This window comes from Molossus molossus, unplaced genomic scaffold (genome assembly GCF_014108415.1).
Source record: "Molossus molossus isolate mMolMol1 unplaced genomic scaffold, mMolMol1.p scaffold_m16_p_1, whole genome shotgun sequence".
Classification (NCBI taxonomy): domain Eukaryota; kingdom Metazoa; phylum Chordata; class Mammalia; order Chiroptera; family Molossidae; genus Molossus; species Molossus molossus.
In genome coordinates, this window is record NW_023425344.1 from 117,911,065 (window position 1) to 117,928,569 (window position 17,505).

Consider the following 17,505-nt stretch of genomic DNA (forward strand, 5'->3'; position numbering starts at 1 on the left):
GACTCAGTGATTCCACTTCTGGGTATGTATTTGAAGGAACTGAAAACACTAATTCAAAAGATTATGTGTACCCCTATAATCACTGCAGTGTTATTTACAATAGCCAAGATATGGAAGCAACCCAAGTGTCCATCAATAGACAAGTGGATAAATAAGTGGTGGTACATAAATACAATGTAATATTATTCAGCCATAAAAAGAATGAAATCTTAGCATTTGTAACAGCATGGATGGACCTAGAGGGTATTATGCTCAGTAAAATAAGGTAGTCAGAGAAAGAGAAATACCATATGATTTCACTTATATGTGTGATCTAAAGAACAATATAAACAAGCAAATGAAATAGAAACAAACTCATAGATAAAGAGAACAGACTTATTTGCCACAGGGGAGGGAGATTGAGGGACTGAGTGAAAAAGGGTAAGGGATTGAGAAGTACAGATTGGTAGTTACATAATAGTAACTACCATTTGTAATAATTGTGTATGGTGCCAGGTGGGCACTGGAAATATATGGGGAACATTTTGTAAAGTATATGATTGTCTAACCACTATGGTGTACACCTGAAACTAATACAAAATAACATAGAATGTAAAAAAATAGATATATTTTTGCCCTGGCCAGTTTGGCTCAGCGGTTGGAGCATCAACCTGCAGTCCAGGGAGACCCAGGTTTGGTTCCCACTAAGGGCGCGTACCTCAGTTGCGGTTTGTCCCCGGCCCTGGTTGGTCGTGCAGGTGGCGGCCACTGGATGTGTCCCTTTCACGTTGATGTTTCTCTCTCTTTCTCTCTGTTCCTCTCTCTCCCTCCCACTCTACCTGAACAAAAAAAATGGAAAAATGCCCTCAGGTGAGGATAAAAAAAAAAAAGATATATTTTTGATTAAATGAAAAAATGTGGGTTCCCTGCACACATGTAGTTGGGTTTGGCTTTTTATCCACTATGACCATCTTTATCTTTTAATTGGTGTATTTAGACCATTCATCTTTTAAAATTTTTTATTGATTTTTTTTTTCTTTAGAGAGAGAGGAAGGGAGAGAGAGAATAGAAACATCAATGTATGAGAGAAACATCGATTGGCTACCTCCTGCACACCCCCTACTGGGGATCAAGCCCACTACCTGGCCATGTACCCTGACTGGGAATTGAACCAGACCTATCCATGTACAGAACGACACTCAATCCACTAAGCCACACTGGCCAGGCTAGACCATTAATTTTTAAAGTGATTATTGATAAAGTTGGATTACAATGTTATTGTTTTCCATTTGTTGCCCTGTTTATTGTTCCTATTTTTGTTTTCTACTTTTTCTGCCTTTTATTACTTTAATTGAACATTTCATATTCTGTTTTCTCTCTTTTCTTAGTATATCAGTTATACTTCTTTTTTAAAAAACTTTTTTTAGTTGTTGCCGTAGGCTTATTAAATACATTTACAACTAATTCAAGTCCATTTTCAAATAACACTGTACTGCTTCAAGAGCAGTATAAGAGTCTTATAACAGAGTATTACCAGTTCTTTCCTCACATCCTTTATAACATTGCTGTAATTTATTTCACTTATCAATAACCAAATACATTGTTAGTATTACATTGAACAATTATTATTTGTTAATTTAATTAATAATAAAACATAAAAATTTGGATTTTAATTGGAATCACATTGAATTGACAGATAATTTAAAAATTCTCACAATATTGCCCTGGCCGGTTTGGCTCAGCGGTTAGAGCATCGGCCTGCAGTCCAGAGAGACCTGGGTTTGGTTCCCACTAAGGGCACATACCTCGGTTGCAGTTTGTCCCCGGCCCTGGTTGGGTCGTGAGGGTGGCAGCCACTCGATGTGTTTATTTCACATCAATGTTTCTCTCGCTCTCTCTTCCTTCCACTCCATCTGAACAACAACAAAAAATCCTCACAATATTGAATCTTGTTACTCATGAACATATTTCATATCTACATCTGGTTTTTCTTATATCTTTCAAACATTTGATAATTTTCTCTAAGAACTTCTTGTATGTCTTCTATTAGATTTATCCCTAGGATCATATAACTGTTGACTCCTATTAGATGAAATATGCATCTACAAGAAGCAATGTTATCTTTTTTGCTTGGGTTGTTTTCTTATAACTACCTAAGTCTTGACTAATACAGGAAAAGTATCATGAAATGTTGATTAGAGACCTCAAAAGACATCATCTTGATGGATAAGACTAGAATACCCTAAGAGAATTGGACAATGGGGCAGTTTTGAAAAATTAAAAGCAGGAAATTAATATAATCTGACTTGCAGTTAAAAAGATGACTCTAGAATACTCAAGGCAGTTGTATCAGGATCCTATTATAATTTCAGGGGAGATGTGATAGGCCTACACAAAGATGGTGGCAGTGCAGATGGAGAGGAGTAAATGGATCTAAGAATTATTTGCATAGAGTGGGCAAGACTTGATGACAGATTAGAAGATGATTATGATGTACAGGAAGGAGTTAAAGATGATTCCTATATATTTTTTGAAATGACTGGTGGGATAATAGAACGGGGAGCTATGAAAAAAGAAAAGATTAACTCTAACTGGAATATGAGCTTAAAATGTGTGATGGACATTCAGATGATATGAGTATAACGTAGATAATTTTGGAGTTCAAAGACTAGGTATGTATATATATTCTGAAGATTTGAGTGTAAATGAGATTACTGAGAAAAAAATCACAGAAGAGGATAGAAGACAAACCCTTCAAAATGATTGATTGTGCTCATCCGGAGACACATTTTTGCGGGGGCAGTGCGCCAACCACAAGGAATGGCATCTCACAGACAAGCTATATTGACATTCAAGAGCAATGCTGCTGGCTTGAAGTTTGAGATGGCAGTGTGCTAAGATCTTGAACTCACCTCCTCTCATTGACACCAAAACTACAACTATATATAAAACAGCTATCTCTGAGAACAACCTGAAGAACAGCCCAACAGATTTTTTTTTTTTTCTTTACAACTGTGGATATAAAGTAAAAGACACATTGAAATGGTTAGGAAGGGGAGAAACCAAGTTTAGTCAGAATTTACCTTATCCTCCACTCCCCATGCAGTGACCCACAAGTGGGAGGGATAAGACAGGTTGGTGGAGATCCAAAAAAAAAAAAAAAAAAAGAGTGAAAAAGAATGAGGATAGCATAAGGGACCTTTGGGACAATATCAAGCATACTAACATTTGAATCATAGGGGTCCCAGAAGGAGAAGAGAGAAAGGGACAGAAAACATATTTGAAGAAATAATGGCTGAAAACTTTTCTAACCTGGTGAAGGAAACAGGCTTCCAAGTCCAGGAGGCACAGAGGGTCCCAAACAAGATGAATCCAAAGGCCCAAACCAAGACAAATTATAATTAAATTGTTAAAAGTTAAAGATAAATAGAGAATCTTAAAAGCAGCAATAGAAAAACAGCTAGTTACATACAAGGGAATGCTCAGCTGACTTTTCAGCAGTAATTTTGCAGGCCAGAAGGGAGTGCATGATATATTCAACATGATGAAAAGGAAAAACCTATAACCAAGAATATTCTACCCAGCAAGGTTATCACTCAGAATTGAAGACGAAATCAAGATTTTCCCAGATAAGCAAAAGCTAAAGGAGTTATCATCACTAAACTGGCATTAAAATAAATGTTAAAAGGAATTCTTTAAGTGGAAAATTAGAAATTCCTTTTTTGTGTGTGTGTGTGTGTGGTACATGCTCCTAGCGGGGAACGAACCCGGGACTCTCTGGTCTGCAGGCCGACGCTCAACCACTGAGCCAAACTGGCCAGGGCAAAAATTAGAAATTCTTTAAGGCCAAAACTAGAAATAAGAAAATAAGACTTCTGGTCAAGATGGTGGTGTAGGTAAATGCAGTACTCATCTCCTCCCACAACCACATCAAAATTACAACTAAACTACAGAACAACCATCATTCAAAACAGCCTGAAATCGAGCTAAATGGAAGTCCTACAACTACAACATTAAAGGAGCCACATCACACCCTGGCCGGTTTTGCTCAGTGGTTAGAGCGTTGGCCTGCGGTCCAGAGAGACCCGGGTTCGGTTCCCACTAAGGGCACGTACCTCAGTTGCAGTTTGTCCTTGGCCCTAGTTGGTCATGTGGGTGGCAGTCACTCGATGTGTCCCTTTCATGTTGATGTTTCTCTCTCTTTCTTCCTCTCTCCCTCCCACTCTACCTGAACAAAAAATGGAAAAATGTCCTCGGGTGAGGATAAAAAAAAAAAAAAGAAGCCACATTGAGATCGGTAGGAGGGGCAGAGGGGCAGATGGGCTGGTCCCACACCCACGTGTGGCAGATACAAATCAGGAGGCATACCTCAACTGTGAAGATCCTCCCCAAGGAGTGAAAGGGTGCCTGTCTCACACCAGGCTCCTAACTCAGGGTTCCAGTGCCAGGAAGAGAAGTCCCCATAACTTCTGGCTGTAAAAACCAGCGGGAACTGAGGCTCAGGGAGGCTGAGGCTTCTGGAGCCCCAGGCAGTACCTTTTAATGGGCCTGACTTGCTCCATCTGAGCTCTGAGGGGAGGCAGCTTGAAAGGCTCCAGAAACATACGGATAAGAACTGAGCTATTTGGCCTTGGGTCGAGGGCTGGAGAGGCAACTTTCTCTCGGACAGACATGCTAACAGAGGTTGTTGTTCCTTCGGTGAGGCCCTTCCCTAGGGCAGCAGACAGCTGCCATATCTGGGACTCCAGCAACCTGGCCTACACTGTTTGCCAGGCCTGGTGATTCCCTGAGGCCCCGCCCCACCCAACTTTCAGGCCCATCCAAGCTGTTCTCAATGGCTTTACCATAAGATAGGCCTGTCTTGGATCCTGCTTCAGATTGTCCTAAAATCTCTCAAACAAGCAGCATCTGGTCTCAGCAAGTCCCATACCTCTTGTTAAGTGGCCCAAGGCCTGGCACTAGAAGCAGCCAGCCTTGGTTCACAATTTGGCTTTGCCTCGGCAACTCCAAGTTCAGCACAAGAAGCAGCCATCAGCAGATCACTTTGTAGCTTATGCCAGGTGGAGCCTGGTAGAACACAGGCAGTGGCTGACCTTGCTCCAGAACCAGCACACCCAGTGGACAGATCACATCGAAGAACCACCTCCACAAGTGACACACTCAAGGAGTGAACTCAGTGGGTACAAAAGCCCTGCTGAAGTAAGTCTTCCTCTGTGTGGTGGGTCCTTGCACAGCTAATCCTTCAAGGTTGTCAGAGGGCAGTGGTCAGTGGGCACATCCAATCCTTGCAGCTGATCAGTCTGAGTAAATCTCTCCCATTGATGTGCCAGTAGCAATCAAGACTCAATTACAACAGAAGGGTGGTCCACACTAGAGGTGCACCTCAAGGGCCCAACTGGGGTGATCAGGGAGGCTGTGCCACTGGACCCAACAGGACACCTACAACAATAGGCCACCCTATGAAACCTAGGAGACATGGCAACTCTACCTGATACAAAGAAACAAACACGGGGAAGCAACCAAAATGAGGAGACAAAGGAACATGTTCCAGATTAAAGAACAGAACAAAATTTCAGGAAAAGAACTAAACAAAATGGAGATAAGCAAGTAGTCAGATGCAGAGTTCAAAACACTGGTTATAAGAATGCTCAAAGAACTTACTGAGACATTCAAGAAACTTAGTGAGACCTTCAAGGAACTTAAGGCGAGTGCCAAGAAACTTAGTGAGAACATCAACAACATAAAAAAGGACCAGTCAGAAATGAAGGATGCACTAACTGAAATAAAGAATAATGTACAGGGAATCAATAGTAGAGTAGGTAAAGCCAAGCAGTTAACCATCGATTTGGAATATAAGGAAGCAAAAAACACCCAATCAGAACAGGAAAAAAAAAAAATCCAAAAAAAGGAGGATAGTGTAAGGAGCCTCTGGGACAACTTCAAGTGTACCAACACTGGCATCATGGGGGTGCCAGAAGAAGAAAGCCTGCAAGAAATTGAAAACCTATTTGAGAAAATAATGACAGAAAACTTCCGTAGCTTGGTGAAGGAAACAGAATTACAAGTCCAGGAATTATAGAGAGTTCCAAACAAGATGAACCTGAAGAGGCCCACACCAAGACACATCATCATCAAAATGCAGAAGGTTAAACACAAAGAGAGAATCTTAAAAGCAGCAAAAGAAAAGCAGATTGTTTCCTACAAAGGAGCTTCCATAAGACTGTCAGCTGATTTCTCAAAAGAAATTTTGCAGGCCAGAAAGGTGTGGCAAGAGATATTCAAGGTGATAAAAAGTAATGACCTACAACCAAGACTACTCTATCCTGCAAAGTTATCATTTAGAATTGACAGACATATCAAGAGTGTCCCAGATAAGAAAAAGCTAAAGGAGTTCATCACCACCAAACCAGTATTATATGAAATGTTGAAGGGTCTTCTTGAAGGAGAAGAACAAAAATATAAACAATAAAATGCCAATTAATACATATGTATCAACAATTGAATCTACAAACAAAATGAGCAAGCAAAACAGAAACAGACTCATAGATACAGAGGTCTTTTTGTCGCTTGCCAGATGGGCAGGGGCTGGGGGGGATGGGAGAAAAAGATGAAGGAATTGAGAAGTACAAATTTGTCATTAGACTGATGAACCTCAAAGGGGAGGGGGGAGGGAGGGTGGGATGAGATAAACCAACAAACTTCTATGCATATATGCATAACCAATGGACACAGACGTTAGTGTGGGGAAGGCAGGAGCAGGGTAGGTTTGGGGAGGAGGGGGTATATGAGGAAAAGGGGGGGGCATCTGTAATACAGTCAACAATAATAAGTTAAAAATAAATAGAAATAATATATGAAAGAAAAACATCTCACCAGTATAGTAAAGATAGTTCAACCACTTATAAATCTAGTATGAAAACAATTAAAATGGCAATAAGTACATACCTATCAATAATTACTTTAAATCTAAATTGACTAAGTGTTCCATTGAAAAATCAAAGGGAGACTGAATGGATCAAAAAAAAAAAAAGACCCTTCCATATGCTGCCTAAATGAGACTCCAGATTGAAAGATGCACACAGACTGAAAGTAAAGGGATGGAAATATATATCATGAAAATGGAAGAAAAAAAAAAAAAAAAAGCTAGGATGGCAATATTTATATCAGACAAAATAGATTTTAAAACAAAGGCTATAACAAGGGACACAGAAGGAACCAACAATTTCACTTCTGGGTGCTTGTCTGAAGAAAATGAAACACTAATTCAAAAAGATATATGCACCCCTATGTTCACTGCAGCATTATTTACAATACACAAGATGTAGAAGCAACCTAGGTGTTCATCAATAGATGATTGAATAAAGGAAGGAACACACACACACACACACACACACACACGAATATACTCAGCCATGAAAAAGAATAAACTTGCCCTTTGTGACAACATGGATAGACTTAGAGGATATTATGCTACATGAAATAAGTCATAGAAAGACAAATACTTTATCATTTCACTTATGTGTGAAATCCTAAAAAAAATAAACAAATGAACAAACAAAACAAACCAAGTCATAGACACAGAAAAACTGAGTTGCCAGAGGGTTGGGCAGTGGGGGTATGGGAGAAAAGGTGAAGGGGATTAAAAATTCAAACCTACAAATATCATGGGGATGTGAAGTACAATATAGGGAATACAGTCAATTACACCACAATAACTTTGTATGTTGACAGATGGATAGTGGACTTAAAAATGTATTTGTATTGTTGGAAATACTACAAATGCCCCCCATTTTCTCCCATTGACCCCCTTCACCCCATGGTGTGGGAAGAGATTAACCAAATAACTTATTACATGCATATATGCATAACCCATGGACACAGACAATAGTGCGGTGAATGCCTAGGTGAGGGGGTGGGATAGTGGACTTTTTGTGGTGATCACTTTGTAAGGTGTATAAATGTGAAATCTCACTATGTTATACACCTGAAACTAACAACATTATATGTCAACTATACTTTAAAAATAAATAGAGCTTTACATTCCATAATAAAAATTAGACATGAGAAAAAAGAATGATTGGTTGTGGAATGGGAGTTTGCTTGGAGGAGTCAGTGATTTGGGTTGAGAATCCTGAGATGTAGGAGAAAATTCAGGGAAGAATGATATCACAGAAGTCTGGTAAGAAAGAATTTCAAAGGAGGAGTGATCAAAATCTCAAAATACAAGGAAAGGCCAAGTAATGTTTTACACTCTTATTGAGAAATGTCCCTTGACTTGGCAACATGTCAGTTATTGTTGGCCTTGGTGAGAGCCTTCATGAGGACTAGACGAGAGGTGGAGACAAACTCACAGTTGTACAGGCAACTTGACTGAGAAAAAGCAGGACTGTTTTAAATTTATTTAAAGATAGGGGAGATTGTGCCTATTTGTGTGCTGAGAAAAATAAGCCACCCACGAGGAAGTGGTTTGGAAGGAAACGGACTCTAGCTCAGATGTAGCTGAGAACCCAGCTTCACTACGGTCTGAGTGTGGTGTCTAAGAGCAAAATCCCACCCCCAAGAGGGTTCTGCAGGTATAAGGTGCCCACTGTCCCTACTGAAACAGTACAAGGAGGCAGGGTTGGTGTACCTCCAATCAGGTCCCCAAAGTAGAATGATTGAGGGATTGAAGGATGCTATTTAAGGACTAAATCTTACTCAGATCCCTTCTCAGTCCTGTCTTCTCCAAGCTTGAGTGGCCGATGGCCCAGAGCAGTATAGGGCAGAATTAACTAGGAGAGCCTGGATCCATATTCCCTGAGTACAAATCCTGACTCAACCTAGCTGTGTAACTGTGAACAAGTCATTTAACCTTTCTATGTATATTTACTTGTGTCAAATAAGGAAAATACTAGTACCATCTCCCTGGTTAGGAATGAGGATTAAAGAAGTTAACATCCAATAAAGTGTTTATAACAGTGCCTGAAACAGCGAGCACATACAAATGTCGAAGTGCTTTTGTCCCCTTGGATATTATCTCCACAAATACATTCATTCGAATTTCTGACTTACATGTTTTCTCTGAATTCCATGTTTGAGTATCTTCCTTTTCGTAATAGATTACAGACACCCCCAGTATGCTCCCTTTTCATGTTCAGCACACCAACACAGCACAGACACATCCCATTTCCCAGCCCACATCTGTCTGCTAGCAGGCCAGTCTCCTCCAACATACACAATTTTTGAGTGGCTTCCAAACATTCCTTTGTAATTTGCTACAAAGTAACCCATAAAAAATGTATTAACAATGAAGAAAAATCACAGCTAACTCTCTGATAGCTGGAGGAAATAAGATTTAAAATAAATTCCTAAAAGTGGTTATTTTGGGAAGGGACTAGAAACATAAATAATGTTTCATTAAAAAAAAAAAATCTGAAGCAAACATTACTGTTAAGATGTGATAAAACTGGTTATACTGTGTTTATTCTTTTATTTTCTATATTTTTATGTTTGAAATATTTGAAATCATTAAAAATAAAAGTACTGTGGTAGGGAAGACATAACATGAATGTGATTGGAGTATAATAATTACTGTGAAAATAAGCAAGTTTCATGAACATTTTCATTTTACTTATTTTTATTTTTTAAAAGATTTTAAAATTGATTTTTAGAGAGAGAGGAATGGAGAGGGAGAGAAACATTGATTGGCTGCCTCCTGCATGCCCTCTGCTGGGGATTAAGCCCAAAACCTGGGTGTGAATCCTGACGGGACCGGAGCCAAGTACCCTTTCGGTGCATGGGATGACAACCAACCGAGCCAGGGAGACATTCTCATTTGAAAAATCTCATTGAAAAATGCAGGGACATACACACACAATACACAAGAACTGCTTAAAAAAGGATTTTTAAAAACAATTGTCAGGACTGAAGATATATATATTTTCAACAAGTCAACATTTCACTGAAATTAGTTAATATAAATTTATATTGTACATATATTAATGGTATAAAAAATCACTAATTTTCAAACTTTCAATATTTATTTACAAAGAAAAATATACAGAATGATTTTAACAAAGCACCCAATGCCTACTTTTCTTTTGTAGTGGGAAAAAGGTATATGATACACAATTGTCATGGCCTGTATTAATCAATCTTACAAATGAAATTGAAAAAACCATAAAAATCTAAACTTTAGAGTGCTAATGTTGCCAACAGGCATGACACTTAAATTCAGTCTATACCCATATAATCCTTTTTTAACCCTTTCCCAGTATCATTCGACTTTCATCACTCCCTTGCTGACCCATCTCTAGTGCTGTGGAGCACCCGTGCCCAAGTCCTGTGCCATTCATGTGTGTGCTAGTCCACTGAGATGCACCTGAAAACACCAGCTTCCAAGAAGGAATGGGTACCTGGCATGTGGCCTCAACTCCTACCAGGGAGAGGGGGGCTGGATGTCTTCCCTTTACTTGTATTCCCTCTAGGCCTGCCTTGCATCCTTAGGAGATTCACAGGAGGGGCAGACTCTTTGTGCTCTAAGATGACTGGAACCAGGAAATAAGTCTGGGCACTTCTCCGTCCCTGGTGGTGCCCAGTGAACACAGGCAGGGTGGGACACTAAGCCCACAGCCCTGGTGAAGGGAGCTGAGGTGGGGAAGCATTGGGACAGAATGGGCAGTTGCTGTGGTCAGCAGTTCGAGGTCTGACGATCTTTGGGTAAATGCCCTCATGATCACTGGGCCCATAGGAGCAGAGGTGAAGGCTGGAAACATCACATCCCACCATTGAAGGTCTTGATCAGGCCACACTGACTTTTTTTAAATTATAAAAAGAATAACATTAAAGAAAATGCTTACAAGAATAAGAAATCATAAACCCTTACTGCTTTAACAAATGTTTTCATGGTCTGTTCCTTCATTGACTTGAGATGACTTAATGGCTGATCTTTTTATTTACCATTCTTCCAAACAACTGCAATGTTAGTTATGATCAAGGAAGCAGAGGCAACTGAAGTATAGCAGCACTCCTGCAGGGTCCTTGCCTGAGGCCACCCGACAGGATTCTCTGGGTAATGGAGTTAAGTGAGCTCCTCTGGCGGGTGCATGTGATGTTTCTCTAGGCCAGAGCCCTGGGCATGGCTACTCCAGGCTGTGTGAAAATCCCATCCTCAAGAGAGTTCTGCAGGTATAAGGTGCCCACTGTCCCTACTGAAACAGTACAAGGAGGCAGGGTTGGTGTACCTCCAATCAGGTCCCCAAAGTAGAACGATTGAGGGATTGAAGGATGCTATTTAAGGACTAAATCTTACTCAGATCCCTTCTCAGTCCTGTCTTCTCCAAGCTTGAGTCCACCAGACTGGAAACTTTCCGAAAGAAATGCCTGGGAACCTCTCCATTGTCCTTTTATCCAAGAACCAGGTAAAAGAAAGTCAAAGAAATCCTTATCTAAAACAGCTGCTGTCCACTCTTGCCCCAGCCTCTGGGCTGCACTGTCATCTCTGACCGTGAATCCCCCCATCCCCCCAGGGCAGCCTGAGTCCACAACGAGTCACTTTTTCCCAGGGAACACTGGTCACTTGTGCAAGACCCTCTTCAAGAGCCCTGCGCCCACCTCCTGGACCCCCAGGGCCTTTCTTCTTATGGTCTCAGCTGTGCCACCAATTCTGTGAAATGATGTAATTGGGCTGAAAATGGGTGGGAGAATGGAAGTTGCTGGTTTTGGGGGGCCTCTTGGGACCAAGTCCTTCATATTCAACACCTACTATACAGTGCCAATACCATAATATGTATTTTATAACATTTAAGTAACAGTTGCATAAAAGTGAAGTAACAAGACCCACAGCAGAAGTTCTAGGGGAGGGTAGTGTGTGAGTATGCACGGGGCATGGGCTATTCTGTGACCAGGCTGGGTCTGCAGTCACTGCTCAGCATTTCCTTGAACCCCTATAATGTCTTCTTCTGTATATAGAAGCCTTGGAGGTCTAAGTAACTTCCCTACTTGGAGGGAAGTAACTAGAGGATGGGGGTATGTATCTGGACTATGTGGGAGAGGCAGGACAGCACAAAGACTATAGGTTTCATTCTCAATCATCAACTTACAAGATCCCTCCAGGGGCAGATATTGAGCCCAACCAGCCTGGGCCCTGCAGAGCCCCACCACGCTCAGGAGCAGATGCCAGTCCTGGCAGCGCCCCTCCCCAAGGGCCACTCACAATTTTTAACACAGGTAATCCATGTTCATTATAGAAAAATGTCACATCACTCTTTATTGGACACCAGCACTGGCCCTGTTCTTTCCAGCACAGTGGCACGTGAGCAAGAGGCTCCGACCCCAAGCCAGGATGCAGTAGGAGCCTGGTCCCGCCAGCCCCTCCTCGGTGCCTGGGGCTGCTTGCTCAGGTTTATTCAAACTCCTGTTCACAGTAGCCTACATTGAGGGGCTGGGCCTGGACACCTCGCCTGCAAGAAGACACGTAGAAACAGAGCAAAACGAGACACTCAGAAGGGGGTCAGTCTTAGGCCCCAGCAACACATTCACCACAACCAAGTCTTCCTTTCCCGCATTTCATGGTGTTGCAAACTGTCAGTGTATACCAGTATTACTTGGGGTCTCACTTCCAGAGACTCTCACTTGGGGTGGAGCCAAGTGTTGACAAGAATCTGCATTCTGAACAGGTTCCCTAGGTGATTCTGATACAGGGACACCCAGGAACTTTGGGGAGCACCTCCCTATTACTTAAAAAATTTACTTAATTTTTTCCAAATAATTAAAGACTATTCTATTACTCTGTGAGGATTAATAGTCTTAGTCAAACATTTCATTTTTCAACCATAATTCGTTCTATCGCTAGAATCTAAAATGTATACATGCTTTTGCTAAAATAATGATGTGAACTAATGCACACTCTGCCATGGTCTAGAAGATGCTATTGATTTTCAAAGGGATGTGAATTAATGTTAATTTAATAGCAATGTTTTGATAGGTACTGAGCTTATTTTTTTATTTAAAAATTTAATGTTGACATAATTGTACGTATCCTTTCCATTGCCCACCTCCACCCACTCCTGCCTCCCCCTCCCTTGGCTTTTGGGAAGCACCTCCCTATTTCTTTTAAAATGTATTTTATTATTTAAAATTTTTATTTATTGATTTGAGAGAGAGAGAGAGAGAGAGAGAGAGAGAGAGAGACATTGATGTGAGAGAGACACATTGATCTGTCGCCTCCTGCTTGTGCTCCATCTGGGGCTGGGGATCAACCTTGCAACCCAGGTACAGGCCCTTGACCAGGAATCTAATCACTGAGTCACACTGGCCAGGGGCATTGGTTGATTCTTGTATGTGCTCTGACTGGGGATCGAACCCACAACCTTGGCAAATCGGGAGGATGCTCCAACCAACTGAGCTACCTGGCCAGGGCAGCACCTCCCTGTTTCCCTTTTGTTTTTTATCCTCACCTGAGGACATTTTTCCATTTTTTGTTCAGGTAGAGTGGGAGGGAGAGAGAGGAAGAGAGAGAAACATCGACGTGAAAGGGACACATTGAGTGGTTGCCACCCGCATGACCCAACCAGGGTTGGGGACAAACTGCAACCGAGGGACGTGCCCTTACGGGGAACTGAAGCCGGGTCTCTCGGGACTGCAGGCCGACGCTCTAACGGCTGAGCTAAAACGGCCAGGGCAGCACCTCCCTATTTCCAACCTGCCTGTCTCTGTACCTCAGCTCCATGTGGGCATGAAAATTTGTCCTTAGTTTTCAGCCTCACCTCTAGGCATGCCTCCTTTATCCAAATAAGCAATGTGCTTAGAGATGGTAGGGAACTAGCTCAGTCACCCAGTGAGTTACGGACAGTTGAGGTTTAGACCCTACCATGCTTGGCTCTCAGCCTGCTCTGCTCTGCACTCAGCCCGGGGCTCTGCTCCCTCAGGTCCTTAAGACCTAGTCAATGAATCAATATGGGAAATGACCGTCTTACATAGTCTCATCCCCAACAGGAGCAAGGGGGTCATGAGAGCCCATAAAAACATGGCTGAGTAGACTCTAAATTTGGTTCAAATCCTGATTCTAAGCAACTTTGGACATGTTACTTAACCTCTCTGTGCCTCAGTTGCCTATCTCTAAGATGAGGATAAAACTGTATCTACTATATGGGGTTGTGGTGAAGATTAAATGAAATAAAGCCTATAAAGCAGTGGTTCTCAACCTGTGGGTCACAACCCCTTTGGAGTCGAACGACCCTTTCACAGGGGTCGCCTAAGACCATTGGAAAACACATATTTCCGATGGCGATTCATAACAGTAGCAAAATTACAGTTATGAAGTAGCAATGAAAATAATTTTATGGTTGGGGGTCACCACAACTTGAAGAACTGTATTAAAGGGTTGCAGCACTAGGGAGGTTGAGAACCACTGCTTAAAGGATTAAGCACAGTGCTTATCATGCAGTAAGCCTCTGTGTTAGCTATTACTAAGTGTTCTTTTCCTGTCAGTAAGGGGTCCCAAGCCCCTGCCCTGCCCACCTCTTTGGGAAGGCCCAACAGGCCGCTTACCTCAGCAGTTCACAGCGGAAGTGCGCCAAACGTTTAAGGGCAAATTCCGAGTTAGTCACCACCTTGTTGCTCCACAGCCTCTCAGCAACAGCCCCTGCTCTGGGCCTGGAGGAAAGGGGACATGCACCAGGATTTTCCTGCATTCCCTGCGAGGGGGTGGGATATCCACAGGCTACTGCCTCTTGTGTGAGCTCAGGGCCAAGGGACGTGACCAACACCTTATTCAGAGTGACAACCTGGCTGAAGGGCTCCCAGGCACCTCAAGGCTCAGCTCCATCTTCATTAGATGTGGAAAGTGATCCCACTCTTCCTTCCCACAGACGTGGGAACCAGAGTAAGTCTTAAAGTCATCATGAACTGTCACTGACGGCAGCAGCAGCGGCAGGTTTTGTGAAAATGTCAACTCCATAGCCACCCAGGTTTGGGGAGGCTGCTGAGGAGACAGTCTAGGGAAGTCTTACTATAGGAATCATGGACTTCCGTGTTGGATCCTGAGCAAATGATTTGTGCTCTCCAGGCCTCATTATCTCTGTCTCTATCCTACATACCTAACAGGTTGTTGGAGAAGCACAGATGGAAGTCAGGTAAGAGGCAGATGTTATACACAAACAGAAGGATCACTGCAATGCCCCTTTTCTCTCAGGTCTAAAAGGAGGGTACTAGTCTGGGGGTGGCTAGATGGAATTGGGTCTGAGGGGGAGACCCTATGCCCACAAATCCAACCTCCATGTCCTCAGAAAACCCTTACCAGAGCCTGGGGACCAGGTTTGTGCTGTCCACATACTCTCCCCACATACAGGCCTCTCCACCAATCACGAGAGCCTTCTGCTCTGGAGTACCTGAGGGAAAACCAGCAACAGACAACTCTAGGGTTCCACTTCAACTACCTTCTCCTCAGATGGGCTGTTTCATCCCCTAATCTGAAATATCTAGCCCAGACCCTTCGGCCTCCCACCCTGGGCCCCAGCATCCTGCTTTCACCTTCAAATGACAGGGGCTCCACCATGTAAAAGTTCTCCCAGTCAGGGCCATAATTTATGCGGTTCAGGTACCAGGGGGCAGAGAGCAGAACCCGGAAGCCAGCTTCGGTGATCAGTGCCAGTTCCTTCAAATAGTTTACTGGTATTTCTTCTCGCCACACCTGGATGATTGTGTCTGGCTGAACCTGTCACAAAAGTCAAATGGCAGTAATGGCACATAGCTGAGGAGAATCCTGGGCCATATTATTATGCAGGCAACACAGGCCAAAGGGGTATGTACCCCCTCTGCTTTCTAGCAGCAAAGTAGTTCTCTGTGACTCTTTACCATTAAGCTACTAGCCCAGTGCAGAGGTCAAGGATTCCATAGGCCATAGGAGAGCTCCCTGCTGCTTCGTTCCCCCATCTTTCTCCACAATGAGATAGTGATACTGGCTGTGAACTAAGGGAGGCAAGCAGTGCGGCCCAGCAGGCTCTCTGGAAGCTACCATGTGCAAGATTCTCCAGATGTTTCTGAGGATAGGACAAGGTTCCTGCAGAACCCTTGCATAAGGCAGGAGGCTAGGATCATATTGGTCGACAGTGAAGGAGAAGGAAACCCTGTTTTCACAGACCTGTACATTCCTAGTCTGACTCAGGAAGGAAAACCCAACCCATTATGATAGTTTCAGGAATCCCAAGTAACCCAGCAGTAGAAATAACTCTTGATCAATCTGTAGTGAGGGAAGATAGACAGAGGCTTCAAAACCCACATCCAGGCCTCTGCAACCTTTCTAGAGGGAAAGAAGAGATGGCCCCTAGTGCTCTGAACATTAAAGCCTAATCCAAATCAGGATATAGAGGCAGGGAAGGGCTGGGAGACCAGAAGGAGGCAGTGAGGTGACTCCTTCTGCCCCTGGCTCACCTTTACTTTATTATCAAACACCTCCTGCCACACCACGTAGCCCTTGCCATAGGCAGTGATAATGTCGAGCAGCCTGGAGAATAAAGAAAGTGTCTGCTCAGCTCAGGCAGGCTCTGGCTGTTGGTGCCAGTGCTCTAGGGGTGAGCCCAGCTAGGGGCCATTCCTGATTAAGCAGTGTCTTCCCCACTTTGGAACTGACAACTCCAAACCTGAAAACACAGGACAAGAGATACTTTTAAGGGGCTCAGAGAGTGATTAAGCAGGGCCTGGCCCTAGTATGGTCCCCCACATGACATGACCCAAGGGACCCTGCCCACCCTCCTTCCTTCCTCACGTCTGGATGTAGAAGGACTCCAGCTGTTTGAAGTCGTTACCAAAGCCTTTCTTCTTCATAAAGTCCTGGATATCTGGGTTGGACTTCCTAAATCCAAGAGAAAATGAGGATTATTTCAATATCCTAAAAGCCTTTTAAAACTTTGGGGATTAGTCACCTGGCCTCCCATAACTTCCTTTTTCACCTGAAGTAACAATCAACCGAGTATCTCAGAGGCCCGAAACATGGAAGGTGTGGCCGAACAAAGCTGTATGAAGGGGACCATTGACATAGGCTGAGAAAGTTTAAGTGTGGACCTGAAGAGCTTTAAGTTCAAACTCTCAAAGAGAGCACATATTGATCTCTCTGGACTGTGAAGTGTGGCTCTGAGGTCTTGGCCTGGGGCTCTGGCACATTGGATTCTGGCTTCCCTCTCTAACCCCACCCTGGGCATATTCTGTTTTTCCCTTAATATTTATTCTCTATTCCAGTTGGATACAAGTGTTGCTGCCACTCCCTTGCCCCACAATGTCTATATTTTGCTCATATTTTCTCTTGGAATGTTTCTCCCTCTTTCATGTCTTAAAAAAGCCAACCTACTTCCCCAAGATCCAGCTCTAGTGCCCACTTCTCAGAGAAGCCTCTTTTGAGTGAAGTAGATCTGAGGATTTGGAACTTACAATTTAACACTGTCATCTATTAGTCCCAAATTAACCTGTGTCATGACTCTTCAAGCAGACTATTTTAAGCCTTCAAATTATAAATTATTTTTCCCTATCCTGGATTTTAAAAAGACAATTCTG

At 42.8% G+C, this 17,505-nt stretch overlaps 1 protein-coding gene across 4 annotated transcripts in view; it reads right to left on the reverse strand.

The window, feature by feature from the left end:
* Positions 1–9,877: 9,877 nt before the first annotated feature.
* The window catches only part of HEXA (hexosaminidase subunit alpha), a 31,513-nt gene continuing 23,885 nt past the window's right edge, over positions 9,878–17,505 (reverse strand). For 3 of the 4 annotated variants that reach the window (XM_036260177.1, XM_036260185.1, XM_036260168.1), the window contains 6 exons: positions 16,724–16,810; positions 16,390–16,462; positions 15,490–15,673; positions 15,257–15,347; positions 14,509–14,613; positions 9,878–12,419 (listed from right to left, as the gene is read on the reverse strand). In XM_036260177.1, coding sequence (XP_036116070.1) covers positions 12,362–12,419; positions 14,509–14,613; positions 15,257–15,347; positions 15,490–15,673; positions 16,390–16,462; positions 16,724–16,810 — 598 coding nt within the window. In that variant the 3' untranslated portion in view covers positions 9,878–12,361. The remainder of the gene's footprint in view (positions 12,420–14,508; positions 14,614–15,256; positions 15,348–15,489; positions 15,674–16,389; positions 16,463–16,723; positions 16,811–17,505) is intronic. The other variant, XM_036260161.1, reaches the window with a different exon arrangement.